At 37.0% G+C, this 20,271-nt stretch overlaps 1 protein-coding gene across 1 annotated transcript; it reads left to right on the forward strand.

Annotated features, from left to right (window-relative positions):
- Positions 92-20,046, forward strand: LOC109849438. Its single transcript, XM_020419271.1, has 6 exons — positions 92-327; positions 3,534-3,669; positions 12,678-12,762; positions 12,851-12,898; positions 19,390-19,487; positions 19,567-20,046. Exons 1-6 carry the CDS (start codon positions 165-167, stop codon positions 19,700-19,702), a joined length of 666 nt encoding a protein of 221 aa, XP_020274860.1. The 5' UTR covers positions 92-164; the 3' UTR covers positions 19,703-20,046.

Genomic DNA, 20,271 nt, shown 5'->3' on the forward strand with positions numbered 1-20,271 from the left:
AGGGCTCAGACAAAGCTTATAAATGTTCTTTTTGGGCCCAAGAGTGATCCAAGCGATCCGGCCCATTTATGTTTCAGTTCTTCTTCAGTTGGCCTACCCTAAACTGTGAAGAGACGAGATCACCTGCGCGCTCCTCTTCCGCCAAAAAAAAAAGAAGGGAGAAAATGTCAAAGCTCTGTTTGATGGCGAAGAACGCCCTAAAATCTAGGGTTTCGCCTCTCAATTCCACTCGAATCCTTCCATCATTTCGAAGCTTTTCGACCGAAGGAGGAGAACCTCAGCAAGATTCCTCTTCTTCCGCTGATCCCTTTCTCCAACCTCCTCAAGGTATCTTTGATTCTCAACCTAGGGCTTAGGGTTAAGGTTTATGTAATCTTATTTGATGAAGTTATTTCATTCTGATCGCATTTAGGGTTTTAATGGGGGTTTACTACAAATTACCACTTGTTTGTCGATAAGTGTTAAGATGTAGGAGGTTGGGAATTTTGCATTTTTAGGATTAGAAAAAAAATGTTATTTTCGATTTCTACACTGCAGCTCTTGCAATTTCTGTGCTTAACAAGACTTTGATTTTGTTTTTCATGGAGAAGATATTGTATTCACTAGTTTATACCTCGAAAATCTGTACTAATGTAGAAAAAAAAGTTAGTAGGAGTAGGGAAAAAGTTTGAAGGATTGGAGGAAATCTCCTCATTTCAACTATAGTTGAGAGGGCAAAGATAATCTCATATGGGAATTTTTTTTTTCCTTTTCTTTCTCTTCCTTTTCCTTCTAGAATATTCCATATCATACCCTGAGATGACATGTATATGGAATTAGGACAGACATTCATCATATTTTATATTATAAAATGAATAAGAAATGATAAGTTTGTTTTAGAAAAATAATAAATATCTACCTATACTATTATAAATATAAATAGAATAACGAAGAGAGTGAAAAGTGTAAGAAGAATGTAAACACCATGTTTACCCTGCTTTTCTTTTCAAAACAACGAGTATCATCTTGCATTCTCTCTCCATATGTTTGGAGTATCAAGTGCGCTCTTTCTTTACACTAGCTTGTTAGTATGTGCAAATGTACTTGCGAGTAAGTTTCTACCAACTCTATCCTCTTTCATGTGTTAATTATTATGATGATTTAATGCGTTGGACTTAGGTATACGGTTAAAAATAGAAAATGTATCAAGGACTATTTTTAGTATTTAACTGATATATTATTGTAACAAAAGAAGAAATCGAGGGTTTTAGTGATATCATAATTGGAGCAGGTGATTTAAAATCAAAATATAAATAAGAAAATAAAATTTATAATGAACTTGCCTTTGGATCATGTACAATTCGACCCGAGAATTACCAAATTCTTGTTGCTAGCTCAAAACATTTTCACTTGGTAGAAAGTACATATATGATTAAATATGTTATTTTAAAGAAAAAAAGAATGATATGCAATAAAGTTTTGTAAAATTCTTAACATGTATGTATGCTATGTTTATAATTTTAAATAATGATATATTTTTATAACCAAATTTGTAATTTATATGCACAAATTTTTTAAATTTAAAAATTCAAATATTAATACTTTAATAATTTCAAAATTATTAGTGTGAGAATACTTTGAACTTATAATATTTGCTTTTGTGTTTTATACTCTAGGCCTAAGTGTTTACATTTAAATATTAGTTTATTTAATTTCTAATAAAATATAAAGCTGAGAGAAGGTGGCAGAGGGCTGAGAGAAGGTCCTAGAACCCACTTGAAGTGAAGAGAGCTGAGAAGAGAGTGGGTCCTGCACCCATTATGATAACATGAAATTACAAAACTACTCTTCATCTATACTAATCTATTAAAAACCAATGAGGGCCATCCAGGTTTGAAGGACGCCTTTCTCTCCATCCAAAATGTGGGGCTAATTTGGTAATTTTACACCATATTTTATCACCATAGCTTTGGCACTGATTCCCATATTACCCCAAAATCCTTACATTCCCACATTAATAATTAATGCATCTCTCCTCTCTCTCTTAATGTAAAAAATAATAATTTGTAAGCAAATCCTTACATTGTATAAACCTATAAAAGAGACCAAAAAAATAAGAAATGTTAAAAACATAGAGTCATGGATTCAAAAAATACCAAACACACTTCTCACTACTTCAAATTTTGGAATGGTAAAAAAATATAATTTTAATTTCTAAACAGGTAAAATTTCTAGATATTATTAATTTTGCACATAATTTTATACAAGTAATTAAAGCACTTAGACGTATAAGTTTGAATTGTAGTCAATTTTAAATTTATGAACAAATACAAGCAAATTTTGATCCACTCTTGAACATTATGTTAGAGAATAAATTTACATGTCTAACCTTTCATAGGTTCAATTTAAAATATGTTAAAATCAAGTTTATAAAGAAATAATAAGTATGTTAACAAAGATTGTAACTAAACTACCCTCACGTCTATTCTATCAAATAATATCATATTTATCCTTAAGTATTTTATGTGATGGATTACCTAATCTTTGAAAAAAAAGGTTTTCTACACATGATGTAGTACCTAATTTTCAAAATAATATCAAAGAGGATTTTGAAATATTCACTTGTACCAGTAAACCATTATATTTTCATACTTATAATGGTTGTATGACCACAAATATATAAAATATAAAATATCGTTTTATGGTTTACAATGTTTACTTTAGATTTAATTTATTTTTTTAAAATTTTAGAGTGACATTTAATTTTTTTTTATGTATCATAACTCTATTGTATCTAAAGATTTTAAATTGATTTTCAAAAAGTTATTTTGTGTTTTTTTCTAGCATGTGCATTACACACGTGCATTTAATCTAGTGTCAAATAAGTAGTTTGAATGAATGTGACATGTCCTTCATATTTTACTGCCCTCACCACGTTTTAATAGATTAGTATAGATATAAACTTTCTATTTTTCATATAAGTCCTTATAAACTAAAATTACAATAGCAAAAAAAAAAAAAAACATATCATGTGCATTTGCATGTGCTAAAGTTCTAGTTTTCCAGTTGTAAACCTAAAAAAAATCCGTGCTTAGTGTGAACACATTGTGCAAACTAATTTAGGGGATAAGAATATTCCTTTCCATTTGAAAGTCAATGCATATTGGTTTTAAGAAAAAAAATATTTATCATATTAGAAGACTTATGTGGGTTTAGTGGTTAACTGATATGGTGCGGCAAGCGGAGGAGGATTTATTGGTATTTACTTATTACATGTGTAGAAGGGTTCATCTTTAGGTAATATATGAGAATGGGTTCGGCATTGGGGGAAAATGTTGAGAATGATGGATTTTCTACAGTACATGGGATTTCTTATGTCTTTGTGCTCTGTTCTTTTGTTAAAAAAATTTGGTGTCATCATTATCTTTTGCAATTTATTTTTTTCTTGTACATGATCACTTTTTATGTTTGATATAGTTTATTAAACTTGTTAATCTAGTCTCATCTACAGACAAACACTATGCCTTACATGTTTCAATTTGTTTTGCAACCAGGTTTTGTTTTTGGGAGGGTGAATATTCAAGCAAAGTATATGCTGAAGACTGATATTATTCATTACTTTGAGGGCTGTGATCTGTCGCCTGCTAATGTTAAAGTCGAATACAACAGGGCGTACAATCCAACTGGCATGTCCGTACACTTCGTCCTCTTCTCTTGATTTTTTAATAGTTTTGTGCTTTCAGTTTTGTCCAAATAAACGTACAAGAAGATTCTTGCAGTTTCATAGATGATTTTCTACTAATCTCACATCCATATCAGTGGTTAATTTTGCAGTTTGACCTTTGTTTTGATACTTGTTGTAATAGTAAACTGATAGTTGTTGTCATTTAATTTTGTCATTAAATAGGATAAGTAAAAGGTTTAAAATCTAATGCAATAGACATCAATGGCCTCAAGAAAGGTTTAACATCTTCTGACTACAAGCCTAGGGCCTGGGGCTGAAATTCTTGGGGCTGAAATTCTGTCTTGATCTTGAGCTTTAAAGGATAATGAGTTTGAAAGTTGAAAAAAAAGTAGCAAGGAGCATGTCTTAAAGTCATACAAGAAGTGTGAGATCAAACAATAAAGACAGTTACCTTTAAATAATTTGTGGTCTAAAAAGAATCTCATTTCTTCCTTTTATTAGATTCTGTATTGAGCTCAGATGATTATTGTACAACCATGTTGGGCAACAGTCAGCCGTCATAGCTCTTTGTCCTCTGTACACCTCGCGATAAGTAATAGTTGTAGGCGTCAAAAAATACTGAAAGATATCCAAATACAGCTCAAGAGGAGATCATCCAAAAATCAAAAAAGGACACAAATATAGGCTGTCTCGAGGCTGTCTCGCACGCGAGACAGTCTTTACTGTCTCGCCATCGCAGCGAGACAGTGTTTACTGTCTCGCCAGCGAGACAACTTTGAGATGATTGAAAATGGTTGTATAACTGCAGACACGTGTCTATTAACTGTCAAAGAACATGAGGAACGTCGTGGGCGAGAATCACGTGGATAACTATCAAAATAACGGAGTTTGAAACGTGGGAAGACAGTTACGGCGGAAACCGCTGAGCAGTTGGGTTTTCCGAGACAGTGTTTACTGTCTCGGAACCCGAGACAGTAAACTCTGTCTCGGCCGCCGAGACAGCAAACACTGTCTCGGTAGTCAAGACAACAAATGCTGTCTTGCGAGCTCCGTCGAGACAGCAGATGCTGTCTTGCGGGCACATTTTCTCTAACTGTTCCTAGGGATTATAAATACCCCACTGAGATCGATTTTTTTAAGGGGCTGATCAGAGAGCACTTGATAGAGCAATCCAGAGCAGAGAGAGAGCAGAGTTCCTGAGCTTCTGGCAATTTCTTGAGATTCGAGCTTTGACTTGATCTTAAGAAGAGTGATCATCTTACTTTGATAAGATATTCACTTCAAATTCCTACTTCGATAAACGAAGGAAGAATCACTAAACCCCTCACGATTCAATCAGAATCTGTGATTCGGTGGTCCACGAGTCAAAGCGTTCCCGGCACAGGCAAAGATCTCGCGCAAGCAGCGATCCAAACAACGATCCTGCGTTTGTTTCTAAAAAGTTATAATTTTTTTTTGTTGTGTAAAAGAAGTCTTATAAAAAGGCTATTTCTTTTGAATTTGTTGTAATCGACCGAAGATATAATGAATTCCACAACGAGACCAACTTTTGACGTAAATAAACTGGCGACCACAGTGGGAGCCAACGGTTTCGCTGAAAGCACCGAGACCGTCGTGTCGCAGCCGATCAAGATTCCAGTTGAATCCATGGTCGAATACGAATTCGACCAAACCAAGTTTGAGGAATATCTCTCATCATCCTCTTCAAGATCTTCATTGTCTCGCAAGTACAAGAGGATCTCACCATTGAAGAAGACTTACATGTCAAAGAAGGCACAAAATGAAGACTCTCGCCTGATTGTTGCTGAGGATTCTACTCGCAACATCTCTACTCGCGATGACTCTTATCTAGTTAAAGAGTCATCGAATCAAAGCCCATCGACACTGACGAAGAGGGCTCGTCAGAGACAACGTCAGCGCCACGCTCGACAAATAGCTAAGACCTTGGAACAAACCGACGGGGTTCGTTATCATGCGCACCTAGAGTCGAGGAGGCATCGAGTGGTTCAGTTGTCTTGACAACCAATCACTCATATCTCTGCTAAATTAATGATGGATGAATGGACTTTTGTCAAAAAAGCTCGCTCAACCCTCAAATAACGTATACAAAAGCGTCGTGCAAACGCTGCTCATTTCCGTGCTCTCTTACAACAAAGACGAGAAAGAAAAAAAGAAACGGTGGTCAAAGAACCACCAAAACTCTGCAAAGTTTGGATTCCAAAGTCAGGAGTTGTGCAAAATCAGAATTCGGAGCCCGTTAAGACTCCGCACCCACAAGAGGGTGGTTCTAAACGTGTGACTCCCGATATAACCTTGGACCGCTCAAAGACAATAATAAGTTGTCCTGAGAATACCAACAAGGTTTTACATCCTCAGAAGAAGACATGTTCGTCAAAAGGCATCGTTATACCTAGGAGGTCATACCAACAGACGATAGAATTCTCCAGTAATCATACTGATGAGTCATACTATCAAACTGGGGTTGTGAACAAAACTCAAAAGAGGATTGTCCGAGAAATGAGCTCTCATTGTTTCTGTATGCGACTCATTAGAGCAGTACCGTCGGAATGTGACTACTCCAAACGAGAAGCCATCCCGCAAAGAGTCTCAGTGTTCCAAATGCTTTTCACCGAAATATCGAAGCCTAAGCCGAGATATTTCCACAAGAGAAGATTAACTGTCCAAGATGACGAATTCCCTGAAATCACCATCAACATGGCTGATAAAGGAAAATTTAAGCGGCATTCAAGTGAATCAAATCCCGACTTTTTCCCAGGAGGAAAAGTCAATTCAAGAATTGCCCAACGGATGTCTCGACTCCAGTTAGGAGCTATCAGACGTAGAGATTACAAGAGAATGCATAAAGGAATGTCTTCGGAGGACGAACTCTCGGACACTTGTTCTGCGATCGCTTCTGATAATACAATGTCTAGCACGGGACAAACCAAAGAAGTGTTCACAATCACTTCTGATCAGTTTGCTCAAATGCTTCAAGAAGCTCTAGCCAAGCAACGTGAAGAAATTAGAGCTGAGATGAAGACAGAGATGGAGTTGGCTATCCAACAAATGAGAGAATTGCTAGCTCAACGGTCTCAATCTCCTGAGTCCAGTCAGCGAGTTGAATCCAGCCACCATACTCAGAATGTTGTAGATGACAGTGATCCAGAAGTGGATGAAGTCATTATAGCTGATACACCTCCCAATGACAATAACACTGGGGGTGATTCAACGGATTCTCCCAATAACAACATTAGGGGTGGTTCAATTTCACCTCTTAATAACACTGAGGGTGGCCCAATTATTTCTGCTCAACATCACTCAAAGAGAGATGAAGATGAGGACAAGAAAATGCAAGACCTTGAAAACAAAGTCAATGCTTTGATGTCCGCTCAGGAGGTAAAGAAGACGGGTATTCCGTATCTCTATCTAAGAGAATAGGATTCAATACCGTACCCGATAAAGTTCAATCTAATTAACTTCACGGACAAATTTTCAAAACCGACCCTTTTTGGTTTTTATTTGTAAAAAACAACCCGTTTTGAAAATAATTGTAAAAACCGACCTGTTTTCAGCCAGGCGCTGAAAACAGGTCGGTTTCTGTAAAAAAATTTCTAAAACTTCACGGGAGTTCAACTCCCGTGAAGTTTAGTGTATTTTTAAACTTCACGGGAGTTGAACTCCCATGAAGTTTAATTTGTTCTTAAATCTTCACGGGAGTTGAACTCCCGTGAAATTTTTACCGTTTATATGTTCACACGTGTGCTGGCGACAAGGGAAAGGCCATCTTCCAGCGAAATATGTATTCTCGTGAACCTACTTATTTGTGTGCTTCTTTGACAAGTGGACATAGAAATGGACATCTTCCAGTGATGTTCACATCGTGAACCTACTTATTTGTTTTCTTCTTTGAAAAGTGGACATAGAAAAGGCCATCCAATGGAGTTGACCGATGGCCTTTTCAATGATTTTTGTCCTGGAGCTGAAGGGCGAGATAAAGGACCGATGGATTTTACAGTGTTTATTGGCCTGGAGTTGTAGGGTGAGATAAAGGATCGATGGATTTTACAGTGTTTATTGTCCTGGAGCTGTAGGGTGAGACAAAGATGTTTTCGCCAGGGTGGAGATGTGGGGCCCGCAAGGCTCTGGTTGGAGCTACACGTGTGCTGGCGACAAGGGAAAAGCCATCTTCCAGCGAAATCTGTAGTCTCGAGACCAGTCCATCAGCATCGCGGCGTGGAGTTTTGGAACTATAATAAACTTCACGGGCGTGAAGTTTGTTTCAGTAATAAAATTTCACGGGAGTTCAACTCCCGTGAAGTTTCAGATATTTTTTTGTAAAAACCGACCTGGTTTCAGCTCTGTTCACGGGAGTTCAACTCCCGTGAAGTTTCAGATATTTTTTTGTAAAAACCGACCTGGTTTCAGCTCTGAGGCTGAAACCAGGTCGGTTTTTACAATTATTTTCAAAACGGGTCGTTTTTTACAAATAAAAACCCAAAAGGGGTGGTTTTGAAAATTTGTCCTTAACTTCACACCATTTGATGGGAAGAGCTCGCCTACTCAGCACTTGATTTATTTCAAGTCTTATTTGGGCACGATCTCTGAAAATGAGGTTTTAATGGTCCGGTCATTCGTTGGCACCCTTCGTGGGTCGGCCTTCGATTGGTATCAGCGTCTCAAGCCAGGGAGCATCAATTGCTGGGATGACATGAAAAGTTTATTCCTCGGCAATTTCTTCGATGATGATACCGAAGTGTCAATCGGAACCCTTCTGGATGAGAAGCAAAAAGACGAAGAGTCAATCGATAATTTTGTCAAGCGCTTCCGTAACAAAGCAATGAATTGCAGAGATCCTGTTACAGAGGAGTTCATCCTGCAAACATGTCACAATAATCTCTCAATCGATGTCCTGGAAGCCCTGGAGGTCGTACCATTCACCACTTGGAAAGAGTTAAAACTACGTGGCGAACAAGCTGAACACTTTCTTAAAAGAAAGAAAGTTGAGAGAGGTCAACCGACGACATCCGCAATTTCTGTGAACGCGACTCTCGATCCGAGGTTCCAAAAGGAGTATTCTTTCGAAGATGATGAAGCTCCAGCCATCTTAAAATACCTCCTCGCCAACGACAAGATCGAGCTATCACCTATTAAAGATTAGGAGCGAGCTAAAAGGATTACGGATCCAAACTACTGTGCGTACCACAGAAGGGTTCTTCATCCCACTAAGATTTGCTTCGGACTCAAAAACAAAATCCAAGCCTTAATTGACCCCGACGTCATAACGGCGAAACAAGCCGAGTAAAGACGACTCTTACTCCATTGGATACACGAGTATAAATTATTTTCCCCTAACTTCAAAGAGTATACGAGTATAAACTGCTTCTTCATGTCACTCCGAAGAGTATACGAGTATAAACTGCTTCTCAAAACTCCATTGGGTGCGCGAGTATAAACTGTTTCCCCTCACTCCAAAGAGTATACGAGTATAAACTGCTCCCCGATACTCCAATAGGTATATGAATCTAAACTGTTTCTCACTCTTGACGGGAAGTTCCTGGAGAATTTTTACATGTAATATTCTTAAGGATAACCCGGTCATGTAATTCAGTATGATGTTAGACCCCGTTTCGCGAAGGAAGCTGGGGGTGGATGGTTCATGTAACGGGAAGTTCTCGGAAGAATGCTATATGTAATTTTCTTAGGGATAACCCGATCATTACAAACAAAGTGATAAACACTACATCTCCACGGTGATTTCCGAATACTCTTTTGCTGAGATGAGATTCGATCACTTCTTTAGATCAATCTTCCCTCACAAAACTCATCCGCTCTCAATTCCTTCCATGAACGAGAGGTCCACAAATCGAACGATCAAACCTTTCTACAATTAGGATCGTCTCAAAACTCCCATTTGATCAAACATTTAAACAGTTAGGACCAAAACCAAAATCCCCTCTCGATTTCTTCAATGAACGAGAGGTCCACAAATCGAACGATCAAACCTTCCTACAGTTAGGATCGTCTCAAAACTCTCATTTGGTCAAACCTTTAAACAGTTAGGATCAAAACCAAAATTCCCTCTCGATTCCTTTCATGAACGAGAGGCCTAAAAATTGAACGATCAAACCTTTAAACAATTAGGATCGTCTCAAGTTCCCATTTGGTCAAACCTTTAAACAGTTAGCACCAAAACCAAAATCCCCTCTCGATTCCTTCAATGAACGAGAGGTCCACAAATCGAACGATCAAACCTTCCTACAGTTTGGATCGTCTCAAAACTCTCATTTGGTCAAACCTTTAAACAGTTAGGACCAAAACCAAAATCCCCTTTCGATTCCTTCAATGAACGAGAGGCCCACATATCGAGCGATCAAGCCTGCCTACAGTTAGGATCATCTCAAAACTCTCACTTGGTCAAACCTTACTACAGTTAGGACCACAACCAAAATCTCCTTTCGATTCGTTCTGACGAACGAAAGGTTCACTTTTGAATTGAATAATCAAACTTTATGACAGTTAGGATTATTCAAACCAATCCAGATTCTCTAAGTGAAAATCCCACTTCGAGTTTTCTTTGCACCAGGAGATAGAATATAAAATTCTTCCTCTCCAATTTTGGGTTCATCTCTACCAACAAACAAGAGACCAGGAGATAGAATATAAAATTCTTCCTCTCCGATTTCGGGTTCATCTCTACCAACAAACAAGAGACCAGAAGATAGAATATAAAATTCTTCCTCTCCATCATCGGGTTCACCTCTACCAACAAAAAAGAGACCAGAATACTCCAATAGGTATACGAGTCTAAACTATTTCCTAATCTTAACAGGAAGTTTCTGGAGAATATCATTCAGAATATTCTTAAGAATAACCTGAATACTCCAATAGGTATACGAGTCTAAACTGTTTCCTAATCTCAACAGGAAGTTTCTGGAGAATATCATTCAGAATATTCTTAAGAATAACCTGAATACTCCAATAGGTACACGAGTCTAAACTGTTTTCCTATCCTCAACAGGAAGTTTCTAGAGAATATCATTCAGAATATTCTTAAGAATAACCAGAATACTCCAATAGGTACACGAGTTTAAACTGTTTCCCTACCTTCAACAGGAAGTTTCTAGAGAATATTAATCTGAATATTCTTAAGGATAACCTGACAAACTTTCAATGGATGTATGCGTATCAGTTTGGTGACAAAAGCTGAGCTCACAAGAACAAATACCAGTTTCGATTCAAGATCTCGACAACGGTCAAGCGATAAACATAGTACCGGAAGAATCTTAACTATTCTACAAAGCACTGGATAGATTGAGAGATAAAGAGGTTAAGAGTTGAACTCATTTACGAGCCCCTCTCCACGATCAACTCAACCAAGTATTGAAGGGACTGTGAGTCACGCCTATCTTATCCAAAGTAATACAGACTCCTCTATAAAAGAATTAGTCTGGAATACTTTGGTGGGGGTATCTGTAAGCGTAAAAAAATACTGAAAGATATCCAAATACAGCTCAAGAGGAGATCATCCAAAAATCAAAAAAAGACACAAATATAGACTGTCTCGCACGCGAGACAGTGTTTACTGTCTCGCACGCGAGACAGCTTTGAGATGATTGAAAATGGTTGTATAACTGCAGACACGTGTCCATTAACTGTCAAAGAACATTGGGAACGTTGTGGGCGAGAATCACGTGGATAACTGTCAAAATAACGGAGTTTGAAACGTGGGAAGACAGTTACGACGGAAACCGCTGAGCAGTTGGGTTTTCCGAGACAGTGTTTACTGTCTCGGAACCCGAGTTCCTGAGCTTCTGGCAATTCCTTGAGATTCGAGCTTTGACTTGATCTTAAGAAGAGTGATCATCTTACTTTGATAAGATATTCACTTCAAATTCCTACTTCGACAAACGAAGGAAGAATCATTAAACCCCTCACGATTCAATCAGAATCTGTGATTCGGTGGTCCACGAGTCAAAGCGCTCCCGGCACAGGCAAAGATCCCGCGCAAGCAGCGATCCAAACAACGATCCTGCGTTTGTTTCTAAAAAGTTATAACTTTCCTTTTGTTGTGTAAAAGAAGTCTTATAAAAAGGCTATTTCTTTTGAATTTGTTGTAATCGACCGAAGATATAATGAATTCCACAACGAGACCAACTTTTGACGCAAACAATAGTCTACATCAAAAATATGTACTTGATGCATTTCTATGAATAATCTGAACTGGCTTGGAAGGTAAATTACCTTTCCAGTAAATAATTTGTCCCTATACTCTGCTAAAGTTACAGCCAAACAAGCAGCATGTCTAGCTTCAATTACCATGATTAATTTCAATGAGTGCACGAGGAGCCTTTACTTCAACTGCCTGTTTAACAAGGTTTACATTCTCTGAGAAGAGGTGGATCTGTTACTTTTCAGACCACAGCCTCAAGTTCTCATTTCAAGTGCACTGATCATATGCATGTGTTAAGATATTCTTCGCTTTTCAGAGTCACTATGTTGCCCTTGTGTATATTTAATGTGAGCTATTCTTCTCGAGTTCTAAATTCTGAAAGCCATAATCATGTAACTTATGTAAGTTCTGAAGCCTAGCAGTTTAATATAATAAACAATCCTTGTACAACTTCTTGAATTAAATATTTCAATTTATTGGCTCCTTTATTTTGAAGGGGTTATGATGCAGTTCTCTAACCAGCACTTGTTTCTATTTTTAGTTAGTCCTCACAGACCTACTCCATGATATAATTACTTTAAAATGTGAGACACATCTATTGTAACTCCTTTTGGACCTTGTCTTAAGCCTTGACCTTGCAACTTTGTTTCTCTAAAAGAATTCATATAAGCTTAAATTAACTCATATTTGTCCAGGGATTGCTACGGTTCATAATTGTTAAATACTTGCATCTGAAAAAACAAAATTTACTCTCTACTTTTACTGCTATCATTGTAGTCTAAGTCTTTTCCAGTGGTTTGCTTTCCATGTGGTTTACAAAATTTGTCTATTTTTGGATAATAGACTATTACAATTTCCTTCTCAATCCGCCTTTGATTTGGGGGTCAAGCAATCAATAAGAAAGGGCCGTCAGTACAGGTTGGAGAAGGTATTACCATCTTACCATTCTTGCCGATTTTATCACTGAACTTCATAGACATCTTCAAATAAGTGATGTTACCATTTTCTGTTGGCAGGTGGATGGTACCCAGTGGGAGCTTATGCCATCATATGATGGTAAAACGGTAACTAGTCTATTTTCAACTTCTTCTGAAGGTTTTATTTGTTAGCATGAAGAGATGTGTATGTTTTGGTTCTTTAAGTACTTAAGCTTCAGCCATGTATTAAATGAAATGAATGCAGAGGTAATATTTAAATCCTACGCAGTTACATTTGTTCCTTGATTACTTAAGCAGTTAAGTTTAATTATAATAAATATATGTACATATGAATGATGCTTAAAAAATCAGATGATAGAAAAGAGAGAAATTGTTTTATATATGGGTCAAATGCCCGCTCATAACGCAACTTTGAATGTAACTCCTTACAAAGAAGAAAGTTGTGGCTAGCCCTTAAGGGGCTGTTTGGTTGGTTTCCCTAACTATAATAAACTTATTTCCACGCATAGATATGGCTTTTCATGTGTTTTTAAAGGTTTCTTGAGATATTGAGTAACTTGTTTGGTTCACCATAAAATAGGGTTGAAAATGGACAGTGTTGTAAATAGCGGTCAATAGCGGGGCTATAGCGGCGCGAATAGCGGTCGCGGCCCTTCAGCGCTACGCATAGGGGTTTCGCGGCTGGCTTAAGCGGGAAAATCCGCTATTCATTCGAATAGCGCGTAAAAGCGGATTTTAGCGGGTTAAAAGCGGGTTTTCGCGGTTAAAAGCGGATTTTCGCGGTTAAAAGCGGATTTTCGCGGTTNGTGGATGTACCCAGTGGGAAGCCTTATGCCATCATATGATTGGTTTTTTTATTTTTTAAAACGGGCTGATCACTAGTCTATTTTCAACTTCTTCTGAAGGTACTTTGTTAGCTATGATTAGCATGAGGCGGGTTATCTGGTATGTCTTGGTTCTTAGGAGATACTTAAGGCTTCAGCCATGTATTTAAATGAAGTATTGAATCCAAGAATTGGAATATTTAAAGTCCTAATTCGCTAGGTTTTAAATTTTATCCTGGATATCTTAAGAGGTTAAGTTTAATTATTAAGTCAATAGATATGCTACAGTCAATTGAAAGATGTGGCTGGGTATTTGGTCTGGAGCTCATCTTCATCTTCGAATGCCTAAAAAATCAGATGAAGATCAGACGATGTGGTGTTAGAATGATTAGAAAATGAAGAAATTGGATATATTGGCGTCAAATGCTCGGCCGCTGCATTAACAGGCGCAACTGTGTGACATGTAACTCCTTTTACAAAGAAGACGAAGTTGTGCGCTATGCCTTGAAAGGGGCTTCGGCTTTTATTCATCTTCGAAGAGATACTCCTTTGGGTTTGGCTGTTACACCGCGCTAACAGACTTATAATAAACGTCTATTGTCCAACGGAATTAGATTATGCTAACTTTCACTCGGAAACTCTAGCTCTCGGCTGTTTTAAACGTTTCTGGTGTTACAACAAGAATAAGGTTAGTAACTTGTTTGTTCACCAGAAAATAGGAGTTTGGACATGGACCATTTGTGTCCTTTCGGACTTTTTTAATAATGTGCGTCGACTTTAGCTGCGGCTTTGAACCGGTCCTCTATTCAAGCGCGCTTTTCGCGTTAATAAGCTTTAAGAATAGTGCTGATCTCAGTATGTCGCCACGTAGTTTTAACTCTTTTTGGTCCCGAAGAGTGCCCTTCAGCTTACGGCATAGGAGTCGGTTCGCGCTGGCTTTAACGTAGAAATCGTGGAATGGCTATTTCTTTTTCGAACGAAACACGCCTTACATAAACGCGAGGGGCTATTCTTTCTAAGCGACGCGATCGATGAGGAGATTATCTGTGGACATGTTCTGCAGATGAACTCCTCGTGGGTAACACGCCGGGAATCTCACTGACAGAATCTATTTAAACAAGCGTGTTCACTTGGCGCTTGGTTTTAAAGAATGGTATGCGGCAAGGCGATTTTCGCCCGCTGATGTTACTTTTTAAAAGAGGGCGCTATTTCCGGCCTCAAGTTAAATTAAAAGCGATTTTGTGTTGTTTATTCACACTCACCACCCGTAAACCCGCATCCCACATTATTATATGTCCTGGATAGTAATATTTCTTAGTATTTTTCTTGCGCAATAGCTTTCACCATTTCATTTCTACAATCATAGTCCTTATAATGGTTCTTCGTTATCTTTTTATTCGATAATACAAGAAGATCTTCAACCTAATGACATTTATACTGTCTCGTTTTTTATCCGATGACCAAAGTTTTTTTATGAATTTTCTTATTATTTAGGATATTTAAATATATTTAAATTTGATCGCTATTTGACTGTGCGCTATTTGCCGCGATTTCGCCGCAATAGCCCGATATAGCCTTAGCGGTACCTCGCCGCGACGCGCCGCGATCCGCTATCAGCAACCTTGAAAATGGATTTCGTCACATATCCATTGTTCGTTTCACGACTAAAAGAAAGGAAACTAAGAATAGGAAACATCCACTTCTCATTTTCTTTAGTTTGGGTAGAAGAAGTGCACAATGAGAAAAAAATGGATGGGCTCACCATTGTCAGGTTTCCATCAAAAGAGACAAAACAAAGAAGTGCTTAAAAAAGAGATGAGCATACCTATATTCAAATTTCATACCCATTCCAATGACCAAACTCTAACAGCCCTGCTATAAATTTTTTTTCCATCAAAGCTCATATGGGCTTGTTTTACTTCTTCATCTTTTTTAAGAATATTTTGCTGCAACTATTCAAATCTCAAAAACTAAACACTATCCCTAGCAAAATGCAATAACTCCAACAAACTTTACAACAAGAAATAACATGCACATAATAAAATCCAAAACCTGAACCATCCAAAACAAAAACACAAATCACTCTTCCTCTTCAAAATCAAAAGGAAACACAATGTCCAACAAAGGCAATAAACAAGCTCTTTCATTGCCAGAAGTTTCCACTAGCTGCTCAACAAAACTCAAATTCTTCCTCTCTCTATATATACCTGCAACCAAGCATCTCAATAGAAACATAACTTAAAGGATTTGAGGGGAAAAGAGATGGACAGATGGAAGCTATCAATACATTCAATATATGATAAGGAGGTAGTTCTCTTGCTCAGGTTTAGTCATCCCTATCAAATGAAGAATATTTGTATGGTGGAGTTATTGTATGAGAAAAATAGGTTTTGTGCCAACCCTTGTGCTAATTCAAACATATATAGACAATTCAAATAGACATAAAACCATGAATTAGACAATCCTTGTGCCAATTCAAACAGATATAGACAATCATAATCTACACTAGTTGAGATAAAAATAGCATAAAACCATGAATTAGACATAAAGTCATAAACTTGAATCAAGTGGGTACATGAACCTGTTATAATAATCATGTTGACTTGCAATACTGATGCATGGGTGATGTAGTATCATGCATATCCTTTAAAGTATTCAAATAATGGTTAAATTTATCTATTTATATGTCATAACCATAAAATTACATGACAAAGTCTGAAGGCACTTGAAAAGATATTATCAACTATCAAGCCATATAGAGAAAGGGTGGTTGAGATAAGTACCATATCACTTAAAATGCCTCAAATCTTCATCAAATTAAAAAGAAAGGGTTGCATAATACTCTTCGTAAGGAAAATCCTTATGCGTACCTCAAAATGATATGCGTACCTTAAAAAAGGGGCCTCCATCATAAATCCTCATTTAGAAACATCATATTGTTGGTCAAAATACCATGACAATGAAAAAGTCGAAACAAAATGAAAATTATTGTAAACATTCTCTTGGCATTATAGCTCAAAACCATCAACAGTTAAAAAATAAAACAAAAATCACTATTAATAGAGGACGTATAAATTCACATCAGACTCCCTAATTAAGTTCACATGCCAATTTCAGTGATATTCCCACCACGATGGCGTTCACAGTAATTAACCCACATCCCCAAGCTATTTGAGTTCTATGATCCTTTCATTCGGTTCTTGATTGTATTTGCTCTCTTTAGGTTTGAGTTTGAGAGAAGTTAATAATATTGTCATCGTCTTTATTTGCCATTTCATTATCCTCCTTTTTAATTTGTACGGGTTCATTGAGGATGTTATCGTTTGGATTAGTGACAATATAATTATGACACTGTGCATGTCAAGACAATATCAACTTGTGTCTCAAATGGGTAATTAGGTTTAGCGAAAAGAATTTTAAAACGACTTTTTAATATTCCGAAGGTGGATTTAATCTTAGATCTTAAAGACGAAGGTCTAAAATTGAATAACTCCCTTCTATTATTAGTTTTATTTTTCCAATTTGTTCTTTCAAATGATATCGAACACCACGGTAAGGGGAGATGAAACCTGACATGGTTGTGTAACCCGCATCACACAAGTAGTATTTATCTACAATTATGATGATGAAAATATATACATTAGATCATGTTTATTTTGAAACTATGTTCAAATATTCATACTTATTTAAATAAAGTTAAAAAAGTTGATGAAGTTACCATCAAAGACTCAAACTATGATGTTGTGGTCTAGATAATGTATTTTGTAGGATCCTATAATCGTTTGTAGAATCTTCCCACCCGGCTAAAAATGTATGTGCATAATTTATTAGGGGTACAAGCTGCCAGAACATTTTGTGTGACTCTTTTGCGACCACAAAAATGTGCACAAGTCTAGCCGAAGACATGACATCAATATGGGTCCTATCTATCATACCAATGCAATCCTAGAGAGAATATCATCAAATAAATATGAAATCATTTTAAATATAGAGTTAAATGAATATATACTTATTCATAAACTATAAATGATATACGTTAAAAATAAGGTAGTACCGATGGTTGTTAAGGATCTCCTTCGGTACTTCATTTGACGCTTGTCTCATATACTGTCCACGTATGTGATAAATTGTTTCAAACACTTTGTTAAAATATCTACTTGCGGTCTCCCCCGATCTAATAAAATGTGATCTTATTATGCGATTTTTTATTTTATGACCCAAAATATTCAACGTCATGGCGAGTTGATCTTGGATGAAATCAGAGTGAAGCATCAAGTACACAAATAAAAGGGAAAAAATTCTCAACAAAAAAATTCTATACACAAAATTTGAAGAGAAAAAAAATCTACACAAATGAAAAGGGAAAAAAATTCTATACACAAATAATTGCTTGCAGTCAAGAAAATTACATATAGCAGTTTTTTAAAGCAGTTTGGAGGTGTTTCCCAGAAGGACTAGGTCCAAATTAGTTGGATCTTGGAGAGATTGAGCAATCAAGAAGGCAAAGCAACAAATCGATCTTCAAAATAACCCAAATAGAAGACCACCGAGCTAAATCACCTAAATCTGAAGATGCCCTGCTGATGACATAGCAAATTAATCAACCCAAACAAAGCTAGGGTTTCTTTGTGAAGTAGCAAGAGAGGATTGACTGTAAAAGAGGACTCAAATCAGGTAGACTCGATGGAGGAGTGAAACTCAAGTTCAATCATCTTACCTCCGATTTTTTTTAATGGAGAGAGACGGTGGAAGGAGATAGGCCGAAGACGAAGAAAAGGAGGAGGAAATGAGAGAGATAAGGTAAGACGGTGGTAATAACAAGGATAAAGTTTCCTGTTTTGTTCTTGCTGTTTCTCATTATTTTCCCTGTGGTCCAGCTAGCAAAAATATCAATTATTTAGTTCTCTTCCATCTCGATTCCGAGCTTATGGCTCGGAAATGGGCATTTTTTTAAGTTGGCAGTGATTTCTCCAAAAAAATTCTTTAAATGTTATGTTGAACCAAACTGAAGGATAGAAGATCTAACTGGACTTAGATTTCTCACTGTCATCTTGTCACTCAGCCATAGAAACCTATTTCTTGGCATTTTTTTTGGCCGAACAAACAACCCCAAAGCTTATTGGTTTAGGGCAAGAATTTGATACTCTTGAGCCTACCAAATCATTTGTGGCTAGCCCTTAAGCTTATTGGTTTAGAGCAAGAATTTGATACTCTTGAGCCTACCAAATCCTAGTAAAAGGGAAGCTGTGGTTAGCCTTTGAGCTAGCTTGGATCAAAGTGTACTCTGAACGCCTGTACGGTTTTTGAACTATGATATTGTACTCAACCTGAATTTAATTGTTGACAACCCTGCTTGAACAACAGTAAAGGATCCAATGTCTTAGTTGTTTATGAAGCATATAGATCTTAATATTTGTTTCTGATAGTTGGGTTCTCCTGTAAAATTTCCTCTGAATATGATTGAATTCATCCTAATTTTTTCTAGGGTAAATCCTTAGGCTATCATCATTACAAGCATCAATTGCTATCATCACCTGATGAAATCGCGAAATGCACTCTATATCATTCTCACTGTTGCTTTCGTGGTCTGCAGTGGGATTCAGCACTACCATTGAATTATTTTCTTTCTCCAATTATCATTATGTTTATTGTCAAGTTGTAACAGTTGCTTGCACGTTATGTTGTGAGGGTAAAGATTGTACTTAGCAGAAGAAATTACGTCTTGATACATCATCATTTTATACTTTTATCTTGGTAAATTATCATTTTCATTTGTGCATAATTTGTTGTCAGGTTCTACTACAAGGAATGCCTCGCACTGCTATTCCAGAGGACATAGAACGCGTCCTATCTGGTTTCGAATTTGATCATAACTTCCAAATCTTTTCAAGGTATTTTTTTCTCTCAGTTTACACATGCGGACCTAGATTGGGCTCGACTCATTCATAAGAAATCTGCCAAATTTTGTAGGCCTATTGGCATGAACGAGTTTATCAGGTGTGCACTTATCCGGTTCCCAACAGCCCTGGATGCAGTGTCTGCCTTCTTGAGGAAAAACAACAGCTTCTGCCAAAATAGCCCGATCACAATGCGAGTTCTCCAATGAGCAGGATTCTCTTACATTCTTGCAGACCTTGTTATGTGGTTAAAATTGAGTGGGATGTACTTTTGTCATGAAAAATGCATTTGTTGCTTTTTATATCCTCGTGGCTTATAATTATGCGTAATAATGTAGTTGCAGTATTCTGTCATCTTTGAATCTATTCCATGGGTTGGGTATGACCGTGTACTGAAACTATCACGATTTGGTTTCATTAGTCTGTTAATATTTTCTCTCAAGCTAACTGTGGAAGGGGCGAAGAACTATTTGTAAAACAGTTCATTGACGCGATTTGCGTTTGTTAAGAACTGGCAGTGGATACTTATGCTGCTGTCGAGCATCACATACAAGTTGACAAGGTACTTTGCTATGCAGAAAATTGTAGGACAGCTTTAATTACCATTATTTATTTCACTATGATTACAGTGTTATTACTTCACAATGGTTATAGTGTCATTATACTAGTCTATTGCAGCGTTATTGAAATATTTTGGAAAGGGTAGTTGTAAAAATATCATTCGTACAATCGTACGTGCGGTTGCTTAATTTTGCAATTTTAAAAAGGTAGTTCATCT

Source organism: Asparagus officinalis, chromosome 7, assembly GCF_001876935.1.
Source record: "Asparagus officinalis chromosome 7, Aspof.V1, whole genome shotgun sequence".
NCBI classification, from domain to species: domain Eukaryota; kingdom Viridiplantae; phylum Streptophyta; class Magnoliopsida; order Asparagales; family Asparagaceae; genus Asparagus; species Asparagus officinalis.

Excerpts from the sequence above, each read along its gene's own strand:
- LOC109849438 (XM_020419271.1), top strand. The coding sequence starts at position 165 with ATGTCAAAGCTCTGTTTGATGGCGAAGAACGCCCTAAAATCTAGGGTT. Across the intron at positions 328-3,533 it reads CTTTCTCCAACCTCCTCAAG|GTTTTGTTTTTGGGAGGGTG; the intron begins GTATCTTTGATT and ends TTTTGCAACCAG. Across the intron at positions 3,670-12,677 it reads GCGTACAATCCAACTGGCAT|ACTATTACAATTTCCTTCTC; the intron begins GTCCGTACACTT and ends TTTGGATAATAG.